The sequence below is a fragment of the Passer domesticus genome, unplaced genomic scaffold (assembly GCF_036417665.1).
Source record: "Passer domesticus isolate bPasDom1 unplaced genomic scaffold, bPasDom1.hap1 HAP1_SCAFFOLD_195, whole genome shotgun sequence".
In the NCBI taxonomy this organism is placed as follows: Eukaryota; Metazoa; Chordata; class Aves; order Passeriformes; family Passeridae; genus Passer; species Passer domesticus.
The window spans coordinates 37899-58852 of NW_026989976.1; the positions used below are offsets into that span (position 1 = coordinate 37899).

Here is a 20954-nt window from a genome sequence, read left to right on the forward strand (position 1 = left end):
TCACTCCAGGGCACGGAAGGTCAGCAGCGGCGACCTCTCGGGCATGAGGATGAAGCGGAACACGGTCGGGACGTCCTCGCTGGACACGGCCTCGATGGAGAAGTTGCTCAGCACCTTTGGGGCAAATCCAGGAGATTTTGGGTCACATCGATGTTTGGGGTCAACCAAGGATGGTTTTGGGTCAAAACGAGGAGATTTTGGGTCAACCCAAGGGTTTGGGGTCATGCCAAGAAGGTTTTGGGTCAACCAGGAGGTTTTGGGGCAAAACAAGGGTTTGGGATCAGCCAGGATGGTTTGGGGCAAAATGAGGAGGTTTTGGGTGAAAACGAGGAGATTTTGGGTCAACTCAAGGTTTTGGGTCAAGCCAAGGAGTTTTTGGGTCAACCAAGGCGCTTTTGGGGCAAAACAAGGAGGTTTTGGGCAAATTGAGGAGGTTTTGGGTCAAGCCAAGGGTTTTGGGGCAAAACCAGGAGGTTTTGGGTCAAATTGAGGAGATTTTGGGTCAAGCCAAGGTTTTGGGTCAGCCAAGGATGGTTGGGTCAAAACGAGGAGATTTTGGGTCAAGCCATGGGTTTGGGGTCTGCCAGGGACTGTTTTGGGCAAAAGGAGGAGGTTTTGGGTCATCCCAAGGTTTGGGGTCAGCCAAGGATGGTTTTGGGTCAAATCAAGGAGATTTTGGGTCATCCCAAGGGTTTGGGTCATGCCAATGAGGTTTTGGGTCAAGCGAAGGACGTTTTGGGTCAAAATGAGGGGATTTGGGGTCAAATTGAGGAGATTTTGGGTCAACCCAAGGTTTTGGGTCAACCAGGGAGGTTTTGGGGCAAAATGAGGAGGTTTTGGGTCAAATAGAGGAGGTTTGGGGTCAAATTGAGGAGATTTTGGGTCAACCCAAGGTTTTGGGTCAACCAGGGAGGTTTTGGGTTAAGCCAAGGACGTTTTGGGGCAAAATGAGCTGGTTTTGGGTCAAGCCAAGGAGGTTTTGGGTCTACCAAGGACATTTTGGGGCAAACAAGGCAATTTTGGGGCAAAAAAGGGAGATTTTGGGTCAACCCAAGGTTTTGGGTCAAGCTGAGATGGTTTTGGGTCAAACCAAGGAGATTTTGGGTCAAACTGAGATGGTTTTGGGTCAAGCTGAGAAGGTTTGTGGGTCAAGCCAAGGAGGTTTTGGGTTAAGCCAAGGACATTTTGGGGCAAAATGAGCTGGTTTTGGGTCAAATCAAGGAGGTTTGGGGTCAGACCAAGGTTTTGGGTTAAGCCAAGGTCTTGGGTCAAGCCGAGGAGGTTTTGGGTCAAACCATGGAGATTCTGGGTCAAGGCCAAGGAGGTTTTGGGTCAAGCCAAGGTCTTGGGTCAAGCCGAAGAGGTTTTGGGTCAAACCATGGAGATTTTGGGTCATGTCAAGGTTTTGGGTCAAGCCGAGGAGGTTTTGGGTCAAACCATGGAGATTTTGGGTCATGTCAAGGTTTTGGGTCAAGCCGAAGAGGTTTTGGGTCGAACCATGGAGATTTTGGGTCATGTCAAGGTTTTGGGTCAAGCCGAGGAGGTTTTGGGTCAAACCATGGAGATTTTGGGTCATGTCAAGGTTTTGGGTCAAGCCGAAGAGGTTTTGGGTCGAACCATGGAGATTTTGGGTCATGTCAAGGTTTTGGGTCAAGCCGAGGAGGTTTTGGGTCAAACCATGGAGATTTTTGTTCAAGCCAGAGTGGTTTTGGGTCAAACCAAAATGTTGGGTCGAGGTCAGATGTCAGGAGCAGGTGGAGATCTCGTTGGGTCGAGCCAAGACACGGTTGGGTCAAGTAAAGAAATGGTTGAGTCAAGCCAAGCCATTGGGTTTGGCCAGGACCTCTTTGGGTCAAGTCAAAACATCGTTGGGCCAAGCCAAGACATTGGGTTGGACCAAGAGGTTGTTGGGTCAAACCAAGGCTTTGGTCAAGCCAACACCTCAATGGGTCAAGGAAAGACAAGGTTGGGTCAAGCCAAGCCATTGGGTTCGGCCAAGACCTTTATGGGCCAAGTCAAGACATTGTTGGATCAAGTCAAGCCATTGAGTTGAACCAAGAAGTTGTAGAGTCAACCAAGAGGTTGTAGAGTCAAACCAAGGCTTTGGGTCAAGCCAAGACCTCAATGGGTCAAGCCAAGCCATTGGGTTCAGCCAAGACCTCTTTAGGCCAAGTCAAGACATTGTTGGGTCAAGTCAAGACAAGGTTGGGTCAAGCCAAGCCATTGGGTTGGACCAAGAGGTTGTTGGGTTCAAGCCAAGACCTCAATGGGTCAAGGCAAGACATTGGGTCAAGCCAAGAGCTCATTGGCCAAGTCAAGACAAGGTTGGGGTCAAGCCAAGCCATTGGGATGGACAAGGGATTGTAGAGTCGGACCAAGGCTTTGGGTCAAGCCAAAACATGGTTGGGTCAAGTCAAGACATGGTTGGGCAAGCCAAGACTTTGGGATGGACCAAGGGGTTGTTGGGTCAAACCAAGACTTTGGATCAAGCCAACACCTCAATGGCTCAAGGAAAGACTTCGGGTCAAGCCAAGACCTCTTTGGGCCAAGGGAAGACACGGTTGGGTCAAGCCAAGACATTGGGTTGAACCAAGAGGTTGTTGGGTCAAGCCAAGACATTGGGCCAAGTCAAGCCATTGGGTTGAACCAGGCGGTTTTTGGGTCAAACCAAGGCTTTGGGTCAAGCCAACACTTCAATGGGTCAAGGAAAGACTTTGGGTTCAGCCAAGACCTCATTGGGCCAAGGCAAGGCAAGGTTGGGTCAAGCCAAGCCATTGGGTTGAATCAAGAGGTTGTAGAGTCAAACCAAGGCTTTGGGTCAAGCCAAAACACGGTTGGGTCAAGGAAAGACTTTGGGTCAAGTCAAGACATGTTTGGGTCAAGCCAAGCCATTGGGTTGAACCAAGGGGTTGTTGGGTCAAACCAAGACTTTGGGTCAAGCCAACACCTCAATGGCTCAAGGAAAGACTTTGGGTCAAGCCAAGACCTCTTTGGGCCAAGGGAAGACACGGTTGGGTCAAGTCAAGACATTGGGTTGAACCAAGAGGTTGTAGAGTCAAGACTTTGGGTCAAGCCAACACCTCAATGGGTCAAGCCAAGACATTGGGTTCAGCCAAGACCTCATTGGGCCAAGGCAAGGCAAGGTTGGGTCAAGCCAAGCCATTGGGTTGAACCAAGGGGTTGTAGAGTCAAACCAAGGCTTTGGGTCAAGCCAAAACACGGTTGGGTCAAGGAAAGACTTTGGGTCAAGCCAAGACCTCTTTGGGCCAAGGGAAGACACAGTTGGGTCAAGCCAAGCCATTGGGTCAAGTCAAGACACAGTTGGGTCAAGCCAAGCCATTGGGTTGAACCAAGAGGTTGTTGGGTCAAGCCAAGACTTTGGGTCAAGCCAACACCTCAATGGGTCAAGCCAAGACCTCATTGGGTCAAGCCAAGGCATTGCTGGGTCAAACTAAGACCTTGGGTGAAGCCAAGACATGATTGGGTCAATCCAAGACCTTGTTGGGTCAAACCAACACGTTTGGTCAAGCCAAGGCATGGTTGGGTCAAGCCAAGATATCATCGGGTCAAGCCAAAACCTTTGCCTCGTCCAAGACCTCGTTGGGTCAAGCCAAGGCATAGCTGGGTCAAACCAAGACATTGGGTCAATCCAAGACCTCATTGAGTCAAGCCAAGACTTTGTTGGGTCAAGCCAAGACTTTGGGTCAAGCCAACACCTTGTGGGGTCAAGCCAACACCTCGTTGGGTCCAACCAAGACCTTTGGCTGACCCAAGACCTCATTGGGCCAATCCAAGGCCTCGTTGGGTCAAGCCAAAACATGGTTGGGTCAAGTCAAGCCATGGTTGGGTCAAGCCAAGACCTCATTGGGTTGAGCCAAGATGTGGTTTGTTCAAGCCAAGACCTCGTTGGGTCAAACCAAGACCTTGTTGGGCGAACCCAACCCCCCCATGGGGTCCCAACCCCGGGCGCGGTGGCGTTTTGGGGTCCCCCACTCACGTGCGCCAGGAACAGCATCATCTCGGCCTCGGCCAGGCGCCGCCCGATGCACTGGCGCGCGCCGAAGCCGAAGGCCAAGGCCTTGAAGGTGGTGTCGTCCTTGCCGAGCCAGCGCCGCGGGTCGTAGCGCTCGGGGTGCGGGAAGACGTCGGGGCAGCGCCCCATGGCGTACAGCGCCACCTGGCACAGCGTCTGCGGGGGCAGCGCCGCGTCACCCCCCGGGACCCCCCGGGACCCCCAGGACCCCCCAGGACCCCCAGGACCCCCAGGACCCCCCGGGACCCCCCCGAGACACCCCAGGAAACACCAGGAGCCCCGGCCCGGCGATGACCCCCACCAAGGCAACAACTCGCTGGACCAAGGCAAGACTTTGGGTCAAGCCAAAACCTCGTTGAGTCGAGTCAAGACCTCCTTGGGTCAAGTCAAGGCACAGTTGGGTCAAACCAAGGCATGGTTGGGTCAAGTCAAGACTTTGGGTCAAGTTAAGACCTCGTTGGGTTGAGTCAAGGCACAGTTGGGTCAAACCAAGGCATGGTTGGGTCAAGTCAAGACTTTGGGTCAATCCAAGACCTTGTTGGGTCAAGTCAAGACCTCATTGGGTCAAAACCAAGGCATGGTGGGTCAAACCAAGACTTTGGGTCAAGCCAAGACCTTGTTGGGTCAAGCCAACACTTTGGGTCGAGTTAAGACCTCGTTGGGTCAAGTCAAGGCATGGTTGGGCCAAACCAAGATCTTGGGTCAAGCCAACACCTCAGTGGGTCAAGCCAAGACCTCAATGGGTCAAGTCAAGACCCCGTTGGGTCAAGTCAAGACTTTGGGTCAACCCAAGACCTCATTTAGCCAAGCCAAGAACTCATTGGGTCAAGCCAAGACCTTTTAGGAAGACCTTTTAGGTCAAGTCAAGACTTTGGGTCAAGCCAACACTTTGGGTCAAGTCAAGACCTCGTTGGGTTGAGTCAAGGCATGGTTGGGTCAAACCAAGACTTTGGATCAAACCAAGACCTCATTGGGTCAAGCCAACACTTTGGGTGAAGTCAATACCTCATTGGGTCAAGCCAAGACCTCAATGGGTCAAGCCAACACTTTGGGTCAAGCCAACACTTCAATGGGTCAATCCAAGACTTTGGGTCAATCCAAGACTTTGGATCAACCCAAGACTTGAGGTCAAGTCAAGACCTCAATGGGTCGAGCCAAGGCATGGTTGGGTCAAGCCAAGACTTTGGGTCAAGTCAAGACCTCATTGAGTCCAGTCAAGACCTCATTGGTCATTGGGTCAGTCAGACTTTGGGTCAAGTCAAAACCTCGTTGAGTCAAGTCAAGGCATGGTTGGGTCAAGTCGAGACTTTGGGTCATGTCAAAAACCTCGTTGAGTCGAGTCAAGACCTCCTTGGGTCAAGTCAAGGCATGGTTGGGTCAAACTAAGACTTTGGGTCAAGCCAACACCTCAATGAGTCAAGACCCTCTTGGGTCAAGGCCAGGCATGGTTGGGTCAAACCAAGATCTTGAGTCAAGCCAAGACTTCATTGGGTCAAGCCAAGACCTCAATGGGTCAAGTCAAGACCCCCGTTGGGTCAAGTCAAGACTTTGGGTCAACCCAAGACCTCATTTAGCCAAGCCAAGAACTCATTGGGTCAAGCCAAGACCTTTTAGGTCAAGTCAAGACTTTGGGTCAAGCCAACACTTTGGGTCAAGTCAAGACCTCGTTGGGTTGAGTCAAGGCATGGTTGGGTCAAACCAAGACTTTGGATCAAACCAAGACCTCAATGGGTCAAGCCAACACTTTGGGTCAAGCCAACACTTCAATGGGTCAATCCAAGACTTTGGGTCAATCCAAGACTTTGAATCAACCCAAGACTTTGGATCAACCCAAGACTTGAGGTCAAGTCAAGACCTCAATGGGTCGAGCCAAGACATGGTTGGGTCAAGCCAAGACTTTGGGTCAAGTCAAGACCTCATTGAGTCCAGTCAAGACCTCATTGGGTCAAGTCAAGGCATGGTTGGGTCAAGTCAAGACTTTGAGTCAATCCAAGACCTTGTTGAGTCAAGTCAAGGCATGGTTGGGTCAAGTCAAGACCTTGTTTGGTCAAGTCAAGGCATGGTTGGGTCAAGTCAGGACTTTGGGTCAAGCCAAGACTTTGGGTCAATCCAAGACTTCAGGTCAAGTCAAGACTTTGGGTCAAGACAACACCTGAGTGGGTCAAGACCCCGTTGGGTCAAGCCAAGGCATGGTTGGGTCAAACCAAGATCTTGAGTCAAGCCAAGACCTCATTGGGTCAAGCCAACACTTTGGGTCAAGCCAACTTTGGGTGAAGTCAATACCTCATTGGGTCAAGCCAAGACCTTGTTGGGTCAAACCGAGACTGCGGGTCAGTCCAAGACCTCAATGGGTCAAGTCAAGACCCCGTTGGGTCAAGTCAAGACTTTGGGGTCAACCCAAGACCTCGTTGAGCCAAGCCAAGAACTCACTGGATCAAGCCAAGACCTTTTAGGTCAAGACTTTGGGTCAAGCCAAGACCTTGTTGGGGTCAAGACAACACTTTGGGTCGAGTCAAGGCATGGTTGGGCCAAACCAAGATCTTGGGTCAAGCCAACACCTCTAATGGATCAAGTCAAGACCTCATTGGGTCAAAACCAAGCCATGGTTGGGTCAAGCCAAGACTTTGGACCAATCCAAGACCTTGCTGGGTCGAGTCAAGACTTTGGGTCAATCCAAGACCTCGTTGGGTCAACCCAAGACCACATTGGGTCAATCCAAGAATTTGGGTCAATCCAAGAATTTGGGTCAACCCAAGACCTCGTTGGGTCAAGCCAAGACTTTGGGTCACCCCAGGACCCCCCGGGCCCCCCCGGCCCCCCCGGTTCCCGGTGCGCTCACCCCCGCCGGCACGCGGTAGTTGTGGAGCACCACGTCGGTGGCCGGGTAGCGCTGCACGGTGATGCCCACGGGGTACAGCCTGCGGAGGGCGGGGCTGAGCCGACCAGTACGGACCAGTACGGACCAGTACGGGACCAGTACGGACCAGTATGGACCACTATGGACCAGTATGGACCAGTACGGACCAGTATGGACCACTATGGACCAGTATGGACCAGTATGGACCACTATGGACCACTATGGACCACTATGGACCAGTATGGACCAGTACGGACCAGTATGGACCACTATGGACCAGTATGGACCAGTACGGACCAGTATGGACCAGTACGGACCAGTATGGACCAGTACGGACCGGTATGGACCAGTACAGACCAGTATGGACCAGTATGGGCCAGTATGGGCCAGTGTGGTCCAGTACGGACCAGTACGGGCCAGTATGGGCCAGCATGGACCAGTACAGACCAGTATGGCTCCGTATAGACCAGTGTGGACCATTATGGTGGCTCCAGACCCGTAGTGCCCCCCCAATCCCCCTGGGAAACCCCAGTCCTCCCAGTCCGCCCCTGTCCCCCCAGTATCCCCCAGTCCCCCCAAGTCCCTCCCAGTCCCCCCAGTCCCCCCACTCCCTCCCAGTCCCCCCCAGTTCCCCAGTCCATCCCAGTTCAGCCCAGTCCCCCAGTCCCCCCAGTCCCTCCCAGTCCCCCCAGTCCATCCCAGTCCCCTCCCAGTCCATCCCAGTCCCCCCCAGTCCCTCCCAGTCCCCCCCAGTCCCCCCCAGTCCCCCCAGTCCCCCCCAGTCCCTCCCAGTCCCTCCCAGTCCCCCCCAGTCCCTCCCAGTCCCTCCCAGTCCCCCCCAGTCCCTCCCCAGTCCCTCCCAGTCCCCCCAGTATCCCCCAGTATCCCCCAGTCCCCCCAGTCCCTCCCAGTCCCTCCCAGTCCCTCCCAGTCCATCCCAGTCCCTCCCAGTCCCCTCCCAGTCCATCCCAGTCCCTCCCAGTCCATCCCAGTCCCTCCAAGTCCGTCCCAGTCCCCCCAGTCCCCCCCAGTCCCCCTAGTCCCTCCCAGTCCCCCCATTCCCCCCAGTCCTCCCAGTCCATCCCAGTCCCCCCCAGTCCCCCCAGTCCCTCTCAGTCCCTCCAGTCCCTCCCAGTCCCTCCCAGTCCCTCTCAGTCCCTCCCAGTCCCTCCCAGTCCCTCCCAGTCCCCCCAGTCCATCCCAGTCCCTCTCAGTCCCCCCAGTCCCCCCCAGTCCCTCCCAGTCCCCCCAGTATCCCCCAGTATCCCCCAGTCCCCCCAGTCCCTCCCAGTCCCCCCCAGTATCCCCCAGTATCCCCCAGTCCCCCCCCAGTCCCTCCCAGTCCCTCCCAGTCCCTCCCAGTCCCCCCCAGTCCCTCCCAGTCCCTCCCAGTCCCCCCAGTCCCCCCCAGTCCCTCCCAGTCCCTCCCAGTCCATCCCAGTCCCTCCCAGTCCCCCCAGTATCCCCCAGTCCCCCCAGTCCCTCCCAGTCCCCCCAGTATCCCCCAGTCCCCCCAGTCCCTCCCAGTCCCTCCCAGTCCCCCCAGTCCCCCCCAGTCCCTCCCAGTCCCTCCCAGTCCCCCCAGTCCCCCCCAGTCCCTCCCAGCCCCCCCCAGTCCCCCCCAGTCCCTCCCAGTCCCCCCCAGTCCCTCCCAGTATCTCCAGTTCCCCCATTCCCCCCAGTCCCCCCAGCCCCCCCAGTCCCCCCCAGTCCCCCCAGTCCCCCCGCGCCCCCCGCCCACCTCAGGGTCTCTTTGATGGCCGCTTTCAGCAGCGGCAGCGCCCCCAGGAGCTCGGGCAGGGGTCGCGCCCCCCCAGCCCCGGGGGTCGCGGGGACCCCCCCCGGCCGCCCGCAGCTCCTCCCGCAGCTCCCGCTGCACGCCCGGGTTCCGGCCCAGCTCGAACAGCGTGAACAGCAGCGGGATCGCCGTCTGGGGGGGGCACGGCTGAGACCCCCACCCCCGGGACCCCCCGAAATCACCCCGGAACCCCCCTGGACTGAAATACCCCATAAACCCCCCCGAGACCCCCCCAAACCATCCCCAGCTCGAACAGCGTGAACAGCAACGGGATCGCCGTCTGGGGGGGGCAGAGGTGAGACCCCCACCCCCGGGACCCCTGGAACCACCCCGGGACCCCCAAAATCCCCCTGAAACCCCCCTGCTCTGAAATCCCCATAAACCCCCCCAAACCATCCCCAGCTCGAACAGCGTGAGCAGCAGCGGGATCGCCGTCTGGGGGGGGGAGAGGTGAGACCCCCCACCCCAGGGACCCCCCGAAATCACCCCGGAACCCCCCTGAAACCCCTCTGCTCTAAAATCCCCATAAACCCCCCCGAGACCCCCCCAAACCAACCCCAGCTCGAACAGCGTGAGCAGCAGCGGGATCGCCGTCTGGGGGGGGGGGAGGTGAGACCCCCCACCCCCGGGACCCCCCCAAACCCCCCCCGGGACCCCCCCAAAATCCCCCTGAAACCCCTCTGCTCTAAAATCCCCATAAACCCCCCCGAGACCCCCCCAAACCAACCCCAGCTCGAACAGCGTGAACAGCAGCGGGATCGCCGTCTGGGGGGGGCAGAGGTGAGACCCCCCACCCCCGGGACCCCTGGAACCACCCCGGGACCCCCCGGACCCCCCCGGGACCCCCCAGGCACTGAAATACCCCATAAACCCCCCCGAGACCCCCCCCCAAACCATCCCCCAGCGGGATCGCCGTCTGGGGGGGGGGCACGGTGAGACCCCCACCCCCGGGACCCCCCCGAGACCCCCCCAGGACCCCCCGGGACTGAAATACCCCATAAACCCCCCCGAGACCCCCCCAAACCAACCCCAGCTCGAACAGCAGCGGGATCGCCGTCTGGGGGGGGGGGGCGGTGAGACCCCCACCCCCGGGACCCCCGGGACCCCCCGGGACCCCCTACATTAAACCCCCACGACCGCCCCCCAAATGACCCCCCATGAGACCCCCCCCCCCAATGACCCCCACATTGGCTCCCCCGGACCCCCTTGGAGACCCCTGAGACCCCCCCCCCAAAGATCCCACACTGACTCCCCCCATGAGACCCCCCCCCCAGATGACCCCAATATTGACCCCCCCCACCCCAAATCCCCCCCGAACCCCCTCTGGGTGCCCCCCCAGACCCCAAACCCCCCCCCAAATTCCCCCCAGATTCCCTCTGGGTGCCCCTCCGTGCTCCCCCCGTTCCCCCCGGTGCCCCCCGGTGCTCACGGTGTCCCCGGTATCCCCCATTTCCCCCCCGGTGTCCCCCCCGGTGTCCCGGTGTCCCCCCGGTGCTCACGGTGTCCCCGGTGTCCCCAGTGTCCCCCCCCGGTGCTCACGGTATCTCCCGTTCCCCCCCTTTGCCCCCGTTCCCCCCGGTATCCCCATTTCCCCCCGGTGTCCACCCCGGTGCTCACGGTGTCCCCCCCCGGTTCCCCCCGGTGCCCCCCGTTTGCCCCCGGTGTCCCCATGTCCCCGGTGTCCCCCCGGTGCTCACGGTGTCCACGCCGCCCGCGGTGAACTCGGTGACGTTGGCTTTGATGGAGGGCAGGGGGAGCTGCCCCTGCAGCAGCAGCTCCGCCAGGACCCCCCCCCCGGGGACCCCCCCCCGGCAGAACTCCCGGTACAGCCGCTGGATGCTGGCGTCAGCTGCGGGGAGGGTCAGGGGACACTGAGACCCCCGGGTGTGGGGACACCGGGACCCCCACCCTGACCCCCCCAACCCTCTGGGTGTCCCCATTCTGGGGGGCACCGGGACCCCCCCCGGGTTTGGGGACACTGAGACCCCCCGGGTGTGGGGACACCGGGACCCCCCCCGGGGACCCCCCCCCGGCAGAACTCCCGGTACAGCCGCTGGATGCTGGTGTCAGCTGCGGGGAGGGTCAGGGGACGCTGAGACCCCCGGGTGTGGGGACACCGGGACCCCCGGATGTGGGGACACTGAGACCCCCGGGTGTGGGGACACTGGGACCCCCCCCGGGGACCCCCCCCGGGTGTGGGGACACTGAGACCCCCGGGTGTGGGGACACTGAGACCCCCGGGTTTGGGGACACCGGGACCCCCGGGTGTGGCGAAACAGGGACCCCCGGGTTTGGGGACACTGAGACCCCCGGGTTTGGGGGACACTGAGACCCCCGGGTGTGGGGAAACTGGGACCCCCCGGGTGTGGGGACACTGGGACCCCCGGGTTTGGGGACACTGAGACCCCCGGGTTTGGGGACACCGGGACCCCCGGGTGTGGGGAAACAGGGACCCCCGGGTGTGGGGACACCGGGACCCCCGGGTGTGGGAACAGGGACCCCCGGGTTTGGGGACACTGAGACCCCCGGGTTTGGGGACACTGAGACCCCCGGGTGTGGGGACACCGGGACCCCCGGGTTTGGGGACACTGAGACCCCCGGGTTTGGGGACACTGAGACCCCCGGGTGTGGGGAAACTGGGACCCCCGGGTGTGGGGACACTGGGACCCCCGGGGTTTGGGGACACTGAGACCCCCGGGTTTGGGGACACCGGGACCCCCGGGTGTGGGGGCACCGGGACCCCCGGGTGTGGGGACACTGAGACCCCCGGGTTTGGGGACACCGGGACCCCCGGGTGTGGGAACAGGGACCCCCGGGTTTGGGGACACTGAGACCCCCGGGTTTGGGGGACACTGAGACCCCCCGGGTGTGGGGACACTGAGACCCCCGGGTGTGGGGAAACTGGGACCCCCCGGGTTTGGGGGACACTGAGACCCCCGGGTTTGGGGACACCGGGACCCCCGGGTGTGGCGAAACAGGGGACCCCCGGGTGTGGGGACACTGGGACCCCCGGGTTTGGGGACACTGAGACCCCCCGGTGTTTGGGGACACCGGGACCCCCGGGTGTGGCGAAACAGGGACCCCCGGGTTTGGGGACACTGAGACCCCCGGGTTTGGGGACACTGAGACCCCCGGGTGTGGGGACACCGGGACCCCCGGGTGTGGGGGCACCGGGGACCCCCGGGTTTGGGGACACTGAGACCCCCGGGTTTGGGGACACCGGGACCCCCGGGTGTGGGGAAACTGGGACCCCCAGGTTTGGGAAGAAACCGGGACCCCCGGGTTTGGGGACACCGGGACCCCCGGGTTTGAGGAGGAAACTGGGACCCCCCACCCTGAGCCCCCCCCAACCCTCTGGGTGTCCCCGTTCAGGGGTGGGGGGAAACCGAGACCCCCGGGTTTGGGGAACAGGGACCCCCGGGTGTGGGGACACCGGGACCCCCGCTGGGGGACACCGGGACCCCCGGGTTTGGGGAAACTGGGACCCTCGGGTTTGGGGGGAACAGGGACCCCGGGTTTGGGAGAAAGCGGGACCCCCAGGTTTGGGGAGAAACCGGGACCCCCCGGGTTTGGGGACACTGGGACCCCCCGCCCTGAGTCCCCCAACCCCCGGGTGTCCCCATTCTGGGGTGGGGGAACAGGGACCCCCCGGGTGTGGGGACACCGGGACCCCCGCTGGGGGACACCGGGACCCCCCGGCTCTGGGGACACCGGGACCCCCACCCTGACCCCCCCCCCAACCCTCTGGGTGTGCCCATTCTGGGGGGGGGGGCACCGGGACCCCCGGGTTTGGGGGCAACAGGGACCCCCGGGTGTGGGGACACTGGGACCCCCAGGTTTGGGGAGAAACCGGGGACCCCCGGGTTTGGGGACACCGGGACCCCCCGGGTGTGGGGACACTGAGACCCCCCGGGTTTGGGGACACCGGGACCCCCGGGTGTGGGGACACCGGGACCCCCGGGTGTGGCGAAACAGGGACCCCCGGGTTTGGGGACACTGAGACCCCCCGGGTGTGGGGACACCCGGGACCCCCGGGTGTGGGGACATCGGGACCCCCGGGTGTGGGGACACCGGGACCCCCGGGTGTGGGGACACCGAGACCCCCGGGTTTGGGGACACCGGGACCCCCGGGTGTGGGGACATCGGGACCCCCGGGTGTGGGGACACTGAGACCCCCGGGTTTGGGGACACCGGGACCCCCGGGTGTGGGGACACTGAGACCCCCCGGGTGTGGGGACACCGGGACCCCCGGGTGTGGGGACACTGGGACCCCCCGGGTGTGGGGGACACCCGGAACCCTCAGTGGGGAAAACCGGGACCCCCGGGTGTGGGGGCACCGGGACCCCCGCCCTGAGCCCCCAACCCTCTGGGTGTCCCCATTCTGGGGGGGGGGGACACCGGGGACCCCCCGGGTGTGGGGGGACACCGGGACCCCCCACCCTGAGCCCCCCAACCCTTGGGGTGTCCCAATTTTGGGTGGGGGGTCTCTCAGGGATTTCCCACGGGTTTTGGGGGTGACCCCCGCAGCTCGGGGGAGGGTCCCGGGGGGGGGGGGTCCCGAGGGTTTGGGGTGATCGGGGGGGGGTCCCACGGGAGTGGGGGTCTCATAGGGGGTCCCGATGGGGTGGGGGGGTTCCCGGGGGGGGGTCCCTGTAGGGTGGGGGTCTCTCAGGGAATTCCCACGGGTTCTGGGGGTCCCCGGGGGGGATCCCTGTAGGGTGGGGGGTCTCTCAGGATATTCCCACGGGTTCTGGGGGTGACCCGGGAGTGGGGGTCCCAATGGGGTGGGGGTCTCTCAGGGAATTCCCACGGGTTCTGTGTGTTATCCCCGCAGCCCCCCCCGGCTTCCCCCGCCCTGGGGGTCCCCGGGGGGGGTCCCTATAGGGGTGGGGGTCCCATAGGGGTTCCCAGGGGTTGAGGGTCCCGGGAGTGGGGGGTCCCACGGGGGTGGGGGTCTCTCAGGGAATTCCCACGGGTTCTGGGGGTCCCGGGAGTGGGGGTCCCTATAGGGTGAGGGTCTCTCAGAGAATTCCCAGGGGGTTTTGGGCGTGATCCCCGCAGCCCCCCCGGCTCCCCCTCGCACTGGGGGTCCCGGGGGTTTAGGGTGACCCGGGGGGGGGGGGTCCCTCGGGTTGAGAGTCCCACGAGGGGGGGGGTCCCTATAGGGTGGGGGTCTCTCAGGGAATTCCCACGGGTTCTGGGGGTCCCGGGAGTGGGGGGTCCCATGGGGTGGGGGTCTCTCAGAATATTCCCTCGCACTGGGGGTCCCCGGGGGGGGGGGGTCCCGGGGGTTTAGGGTGACCCGGGGGGTGTCCCACGGGTTGAGGGTCCCACGAGGAGGGGGGTCCCAATGGGGTGGGGGTCTCTCAGGGAATTCCCACGGGTTCTGGGGGTCCCGGGAGTGGGGGTCCCTATAGGGTGGGGGTCTCTCAGGGAATTCCCAGGGGGTTCTGGGCGTGATCCCCGCATCCCCCCCGGCTCCCCCCGCCCTGGGCCTCCCCGGGTGGGGGTCCCAATGGGGTGGGGGTCTCTCAGGGAATTCCCACGGGTTCTGGGGGTCCCGGGAGTGGGGTCCCTATAGGGTGGGGGTCTCTCAGAGAATTCCCAGGGGGTTCTGGGCGTGATCCCCGCAGCCCCCCCTGGCTCCCCCCGCCCTGGGGCTCCCCGGGGGGGGGGTCCCAATGGGGCGGGGGTCCCGGCCGCCCCTCACCGTGCTGGAAGATGGCGTCCCAGGCGCGCAGGTGGCGCTGCCAGAGCGGGGGGTGCAGGCGCAGCAGCGGCGGCGGCAGGAAGAGCAGCGGCAGCGTGGTGCGCAGCATCTCCTCCAGCGCCCCCAAAAACCGCTGCGCGCCCCCCGACAGCGACCCCCCCAGCAGCCCCAGCCGCTCCCCGTACAGCGCGTAGCTGCTGGCTGCGGGGGGAAAAGGGGCGGGGGGTCAGAACCCCGAATTTGGGGAGGGGTCGGGTCGCACAACCCCGTTTGCCGCCCGTTGTCAGTGTCCACTTCTCCTCCATGGGGGTCTTGGGGGGCTCCTGCAGTCCTTGGGGGTCCCCCCCATCCATAGGGGTCCCCCCCTCCAATCCCCAGGGTCTGCTCCCCCTCAGCACCCCCGAATTTGGGGAGGGGTCGTGTCAGACACCCCCTGTTTCCCACCCGTTGTCAGTGTCCACTTCTCCTCCGTGGGGGTCTTGGGGGCTCCTGCAGTCCCTGGGGGTCCCCCCCCCATTCACGGGGGGTCTCAAGGTCCCAATCTCCGGGGTCTGCCCCCCCTCAGCACCCGAATTTGGGGAGGGGTCGTGTCAGACACCCCCGTTTCCTGCCCGTTGTCAGTGCCTGGGGTGTCCCCCCCTCATCCACGGGGGTCCCAAGGTCCCAACCCCCCCCAATCTCCCCCTCAGCACCCCGAATTTGGGGAGGGGTCGTGTCGCACAACCCCGTTTCCCACCCGTTGTCAGTGTCCCCTTCTCCTCCATGGGGGTCTTGGGGGACTCCTGCAGTCCCTGGGGGTCCCCCCCATCCATAGGGGTCCCCCCCCTCCAATCCCCCAGGGTCTGCTCCCCCTCAGCACCCCCGAATTTGGGGAGGGGTCGTGTCAGACACCTTAATTTCTCACCCCCGGGGGTCCCAGTGTCAGCCCCTCCATCCCCTGGGGGTCCCACTGCCCCCCAATCCGGGGGTCCCAATGTCACCCCCCGATCCCCCGGGGGTCCCAGTGTCACACCCCCCATCCCTGGGGGTCCCAGGGATCCCCCAACTCCCCCAGGCCGGGGGTCCCAGTGTCACCTGCCATCCCCTGGGGGTCCCAATGTCACCCCTGCCCCATTCCCTGGGGGTCCCGGGGGTCCCAGTGTCACCCCCCATCCCCTGGATGTCCCAATGTCCCTCAGTCCGGGGGTCCCACCACTCCCCAATCCGGGGGTCCCACTGTCACCCCTGCCCCATCTCCTAGGGGTCCCAGTGTCACCCCCCATCCCCTGGGGGTCCCAATGTCCCCCACCGTCTCCGGGGGTCCCACCACCCCCCAATCCGGGGGTCCCACTGTCACCCCTGCCCCATCCCCTGGGGGTCCCGGGGGTCCCAGTGTCACCCCCCCATCCCCTGGATGTCCCAATGTCCCTCAGTCCGGGGGTCCCACCACTCCCCAATCCGGGGGTCCCACTGTCACCCCTGCCCCCATCTCCTAGGGGTCCCAGTGTCCACCCCCCATCCCCTGGGGGTCCCAATGTCCCCCACCGTCTCCGGGGGTCCCACCACCCCCCCAATCCGGGGGTCCCACTGTCACCCCCTGCCCCCATCCCCTGGGGGTCCCGGGGGTCCCAGTGTCCCCCCCATGCCCTGGGTGCCCCCCGCCCGTCCCGGGGGTCTCTCTCACCCTCGAGGGTGAAGCGGAAGAGCAGCGGGTGGGGGTCGATGGTCAGGGCCCCCCCCGGGGGTCCCACCACTCCCCAAACCGGGGGTCCCACTGTCACATCCCCATCCCCTGGGGGTCCTGGGGGTCCCAGCGCCCCCCAATCCGGGGGTCCCAGTGTCACCTGCCATCCCCCGGGGGTCCCAATGTCATCCCCAATCCCCTGGGGGTCCCAGCCCCCCCAATTCGGGGGTCCCAATGTCCCCTCCCCAATCCCCGGGGGTCCCACCACTCCCCAAACCGGGGGTCCCACTGTCACACCCCCCATCCCCTGGGGGTCCCAGTGTCACTTCCCATCCCCTGGGGGTCCCGGGGGTCCCAGTGTCCCCCCCATGCCCTGGGTGCCCCCCGCCCGTCCCGGGGGTCTCTCACCCTCGAGGGTGAAGCGGAAGAGCAGCGGGTGGGGGTCGATGGTCAGGGCCCCCCCCGGGGGTCCCACCACTCCCCAATCCGGGGGTCCCAGTGTCGCCCCCCCATCCCCTGGGGGTCCCAGCGCCCCCCCAATCCGGGGGTCCCAATGTCCCCCACCCCATCCCCTGGGGGTCCCACTACTCCCCAATCCGGGGGTCCCAGTGTCACACCCCCATCCCCTGGGGGTCCTGGGGGGTCCCACCGCTCCCCAGTCCGGGGGTCCCACTGTCACACCCCCATCCCCTGGGGGTCCCTGGGGGTCGCAATGTCCCCCATCCCACCCCCTGGGTGCCCCCCGCCCGTCCCGGGGGTCTCTCTCACCCTCGAGGGTGAAGCGGAAGAGCAGCGGGTGGGGGTCGATGGTCAGGGCCCCCCCGGGGGTCCCACCACTCCCCAAACCGGGGGTCCCAGTGTCACCTGCCATCCCCCGGGGGTCCCAATGTCATCCCCAATCCCCTGGGGGTCCCAGCCCCCCCCAATTCGGGGGTCCCAATGTCCCCTCCCCAATCCCCGGGGGTCCCACTGTCACACCCCCATCCCCTGGGGGTCCCAGTGTCACTTCCCATCCCCTGGGGGTCCCGGGGGTCCCAATGTCCCCCATCCCACGCCCTGGGTGCCCCCCGCCCGTCCCGGGGGTCTCTCTCACCCTCGAGGGTGAAGCGGAAGAGCAGCGGGTGGGGGTCGATGGTCAGGGCCCCCCCGGGGGTCCCGCGCACGCGGCCCCCCAGGCTCTCGGCGAAGTCGCGGGCCACGGCGTCGAGCAGCGGCAGCAGGCGGCGCGCCCCGGCCGGGGACAGCACGGCGCGGTTCAGGGCCAGCCGGTCCGCGCGCCACTCGGGGCCGTTCCTGCCCCCAAAAAATCCAAAATAACCCCAAAAATGGGGTTAGGGGGGTCACCCGGGGTCAGGGACATCGGGGACACTGGGGACACTGGGGGACAGCACGGCGCGGTTCAGCGCCAGCCGGTCCGCGCGCCACTCGGGGCCGTTCCTGCCCAAAATCACCCCAAAATCAGGGTCACGGGGTCACCCGGGGTCAGGGACATCAGGGACACCGGGGACACTGGGGACACCGGGGACAGCACGGCGCGGTTCAGCGCCAGCCAGTCCGCGCGCCACTCGGGGCCGTTCCTGTCCCCAAAAAACCCAAAATAACCCAAAAATGGGGTTAGGGGGTCACCCGGGGTCACACGGGGTCACCCGGGGTCAGGGACATCAGGGACACTGGGGACACCGGGGACACCGGGGACAGCACGGCGCGGTTCAGGGCCAGCCGGTTCGCGCGCCACTCGGGGCCGTTCCTGCCCCCAAAAACCCAAAATAACCCAAAATAACCCAAAATCAGGGTCACGGGGTCACCCGGGGTCAGGGACACTGAGGACACTGGGCACAGGTGAGGGACAAAGGAGGGACATTGAGGACATCCCAGTCCCTCCCAGTCCATCCCAGTCCATCCCAGTGCCCATCCCAGTCCATCCCAGTCCCTCCCAGTGCCCATCCCGGGGGTCTCACAGCAGGAAGAGCCCGCAGCGGTGGGCGCGCAGGCTGCGGTGGGCGCTCCAGGCCGCGATGCCCATCCCAGTGCCCATCCCAGTCCATCCCAGTCCCTCCCAGTGCCATCCCAGTGCCCATCCCAGTCCCATCCCAGTCCCTCCCAGTGCCCATCCCGGGGGTCTCACAGCAGGAAGAGCCCGCAGCGGTGGGCGCGCAGGCTGCGGTGGGCGCTCCAGGCCGCGATGCCCATCCCAGTGCCCATCCCAGTGCCCATCCCAGTCCATCCCAGTCCCTCCCAGTCCCTCCCAGTGCCCATGGGGGTCTCACAGCAGGAAGAGCCCGCAGCGGTGGGCGCGCAGGCTGCGGTGGGCGCTCCAGGCCGCGATGCCCATCCTGCGCGGGAAGGGCCCCTCTGCCCGCAGCAGCTGCGCCGCGTCCCGGGGCAGCAGCACGTTCACGCAGTCCAGCGAGCCCACGCGGTCCCTGCGCCCCAAAAACGGGACCCCCAAAACCGGGGAGACACGGGGTCAGGGGGGTTCACGCAGTCCATGGAGCCCACGCGGTCCCTGCGCCCCAAAACGGGACCCCAAAAACGGGGGGACACGGGGTCAGGGGGGTTCACGCAGTCCATGGAGCCCACGCGGTCCCTGCGCCCCAAAAACGGGACCCCAAAAACGGGGGGACACGGGGTCAGTGTCCAGGGAACCCACCCCGTTACTGCGCCCCAAAAACGGGACCCCAAAAACGGGGGGACACGGGGTCAGGGGGGTTCACGCAGTCCAGCAAGCCCACGTGGTCCCTGCGCCCCAAAAAACCGGGAACCCCCTCAGTGGGACCCCAAAAACGGGACCCCCAAAGGTAGAGACCCCTTCTGATCCCTGCACCCCAAAACCAGAGACCCCAAAACCGGGGGGACACGGGGTCAGTGTCCAGGGAACCCACCCCGTTACTGCACAAACGGGACCCCAAAAACGGAGCGACACGGGGTCAGGGGGGAACACCCGTCCCCAAGAGCCCACGCGGTCCCTGCACCCCAAAACGGGACCCCAAAACCGGGGGGACACGGGGTCAGGGGAGAACACCCGGCCCGGGGAGCCCACGCGGTCCCTGCGCCCCAAAAACCGGGAACCCCCTCAGTGAGACTCCAAAAACGGGACCCCCAAAGGTAGAGACCCCTTCTGATCCCTGCACCCCAAAAACGGGACCCCAAAACCGGGGGGACACGGGGTCAGGGGGGTTCACGCAGTCCATGGAGGCCACGCGGTCCCCGCACCCCAAAAACGGAGACCACTCCCACTGGGACCCCAAAACCAGGACCCCCAAATGTAGAGACCTCTTCTGGTCCCTGCGCCCCAAAACGGGACCCCAAAAAGGGGGGACAGGGGGTCGGAGGGGTTCACGCAGTCCCAGGAGCCCACGCGGTCCCCGCACCCCAAAAACGGGGAACCCCCCTCAGTGCCCCCCTCTTTGGGACCCCAAAACCAGGGACGTCATCAGTGGGACCCCAAAACCAGAGACCCCAGAACCGGGGGGTGGCACCGGGATCAATGGGGACCCCCCACGCTCAGGGGTCTCTGGGGTGGTTCGGGGGTCCCCTGTCCCCCCCTCCCAGGTGTCCCCCAGCCCCGGGGGGGTCCCCAGGACAGTTTGGGGGTCCCCTGTCCCCCCTCCCCGGTGTCCCCCAGCCCCGGGACAGTTCGGGGGTCCCCTGTCCCCCTTTCCCGATGTCCCCCCAGCCCCGGGGACCCCAGGATCATTTGGGGTCCCCTGTCCCCCAGCCCCGGGGACCCCAGGATGGTTTGGGGGTCCCCAGGACAGTTTGGGGGTCCCCTGTCCCCCCCTCCCAGGTGTCCCCCAGCCCCGGGGGGGTCCCCAGAACAGTTCGGGGGTCCCCTGTCCCCCCTTTCTGGTGTCCCCCCAGCCCCGGGGACCCCAGGATGGTTTGGGGGTCCCCTGTCCCCCCCTTATCCCACCTCCCCGGGGGTCTCCCAGCCCCAGGACAGTTCGGGGGTCCCCTTAGCCCCCCTTCCCGGTGTCCCCCAGCCCCGGGGACCCCAGGATGGTTTGGGGGTCCCCACCTGCAGACGGGTCCGAGGCGCTGGAAGCCCCCCGGGGGTCCCTTATCCCCCCTTCCCCGATGTCCCCCAGCCCCGGGATCATTTGGGGGTCCCCCTTTCCCCTTCCCCGGTGTCCCCCAGCCCCGGGGACCCCGGGATGGTTTGGGGGTCCCCTCCCCGGGGGTCCCCACCTGTAGACGGGTCCGAGGCGCTGGAAGCCCCCCGGGGGTCCCTTAGCCCCCCTTCCCCGGTGTCCCCCAGCCCCGGGGACCCCAGGATGGTTTGGGGGTCCCCAGGATAGTTTGGGGGTCCCCACCTGTAGACGGGTCCGAGGCGCTGGAAGCCCCCCTCCATGCGGCGGTGGAAGTCCTGGAAGCCCCCCCGGCCCCAGAGGCTCAGCAGGTTCAGCCAGCGCCCGCGCCCGGCCCGCGGCATCTCCTCGAAGGGGCGCGGGGCGACCCCCGAGCCGGGGGCGACCCCCGAGATGGGGGAGCCCCCCGAGCTGGGGGAGCCCCCCGGGATGGGGGAGCCCCCCGAGCTCAGCGCCCGCCGCGCCCCCCGGCCCCACAGCCAGCCCGGGGCTCCCATGGCTGCCGGGACCCCCGCCCCCTTTTATCTGTGCCGGGACCCCCGCGCTGCTCCCCTTTTATCTGCTGGGACCCCCTCCCCTTTTATCTGTGTAGGACCCCTCCCCTTTTATCTGCCGGGACCCCCGCCCCTTTTATCTGTGCCGGGACCCCCGCGCTGTTCCCCTTTTATCTGTGCGGGACCCCCCCTTTTATCTGCCGGGACCCCCCCCCTTTTATCTGTGCGGGACCCCCCCCTTTTATCTGCCGGGACCCCCCCCCCTTTTATCTGTGCGGGACCCCCCCTTTTATCTGCCGGGACCCCCGCGC

The 20954-nt window shown here is 64.5% G+C and overlaps 1 protein-coding gene across 1 annotated transcript; it reads right to left on the bottom strand.

Annotated features, from left to right (window-relative positions):
• On the bottom strand, window positions 1-20664 carry LOC135292082 (cytochrome P450 11B, mitochondrial-like). The gene is given in 10 exon segments (XM_064406320.1): window positions 1-114; window positions 3998-4189; window positions 6873-6951; window positions 8632-8690; window positions 8692-8820; window positions 10386-10537; window positions 14399-14599; window positions 17155-17354; window positions 18329-18484; window positions 20375-20664. Coding segments are annotated over 10 exon segments (1554 nt in total). The 5' UTR covers window positions 20647-20664.
• Between the last annotated feature and the right edge of the window lie 290 nt (window positions 20665-20954).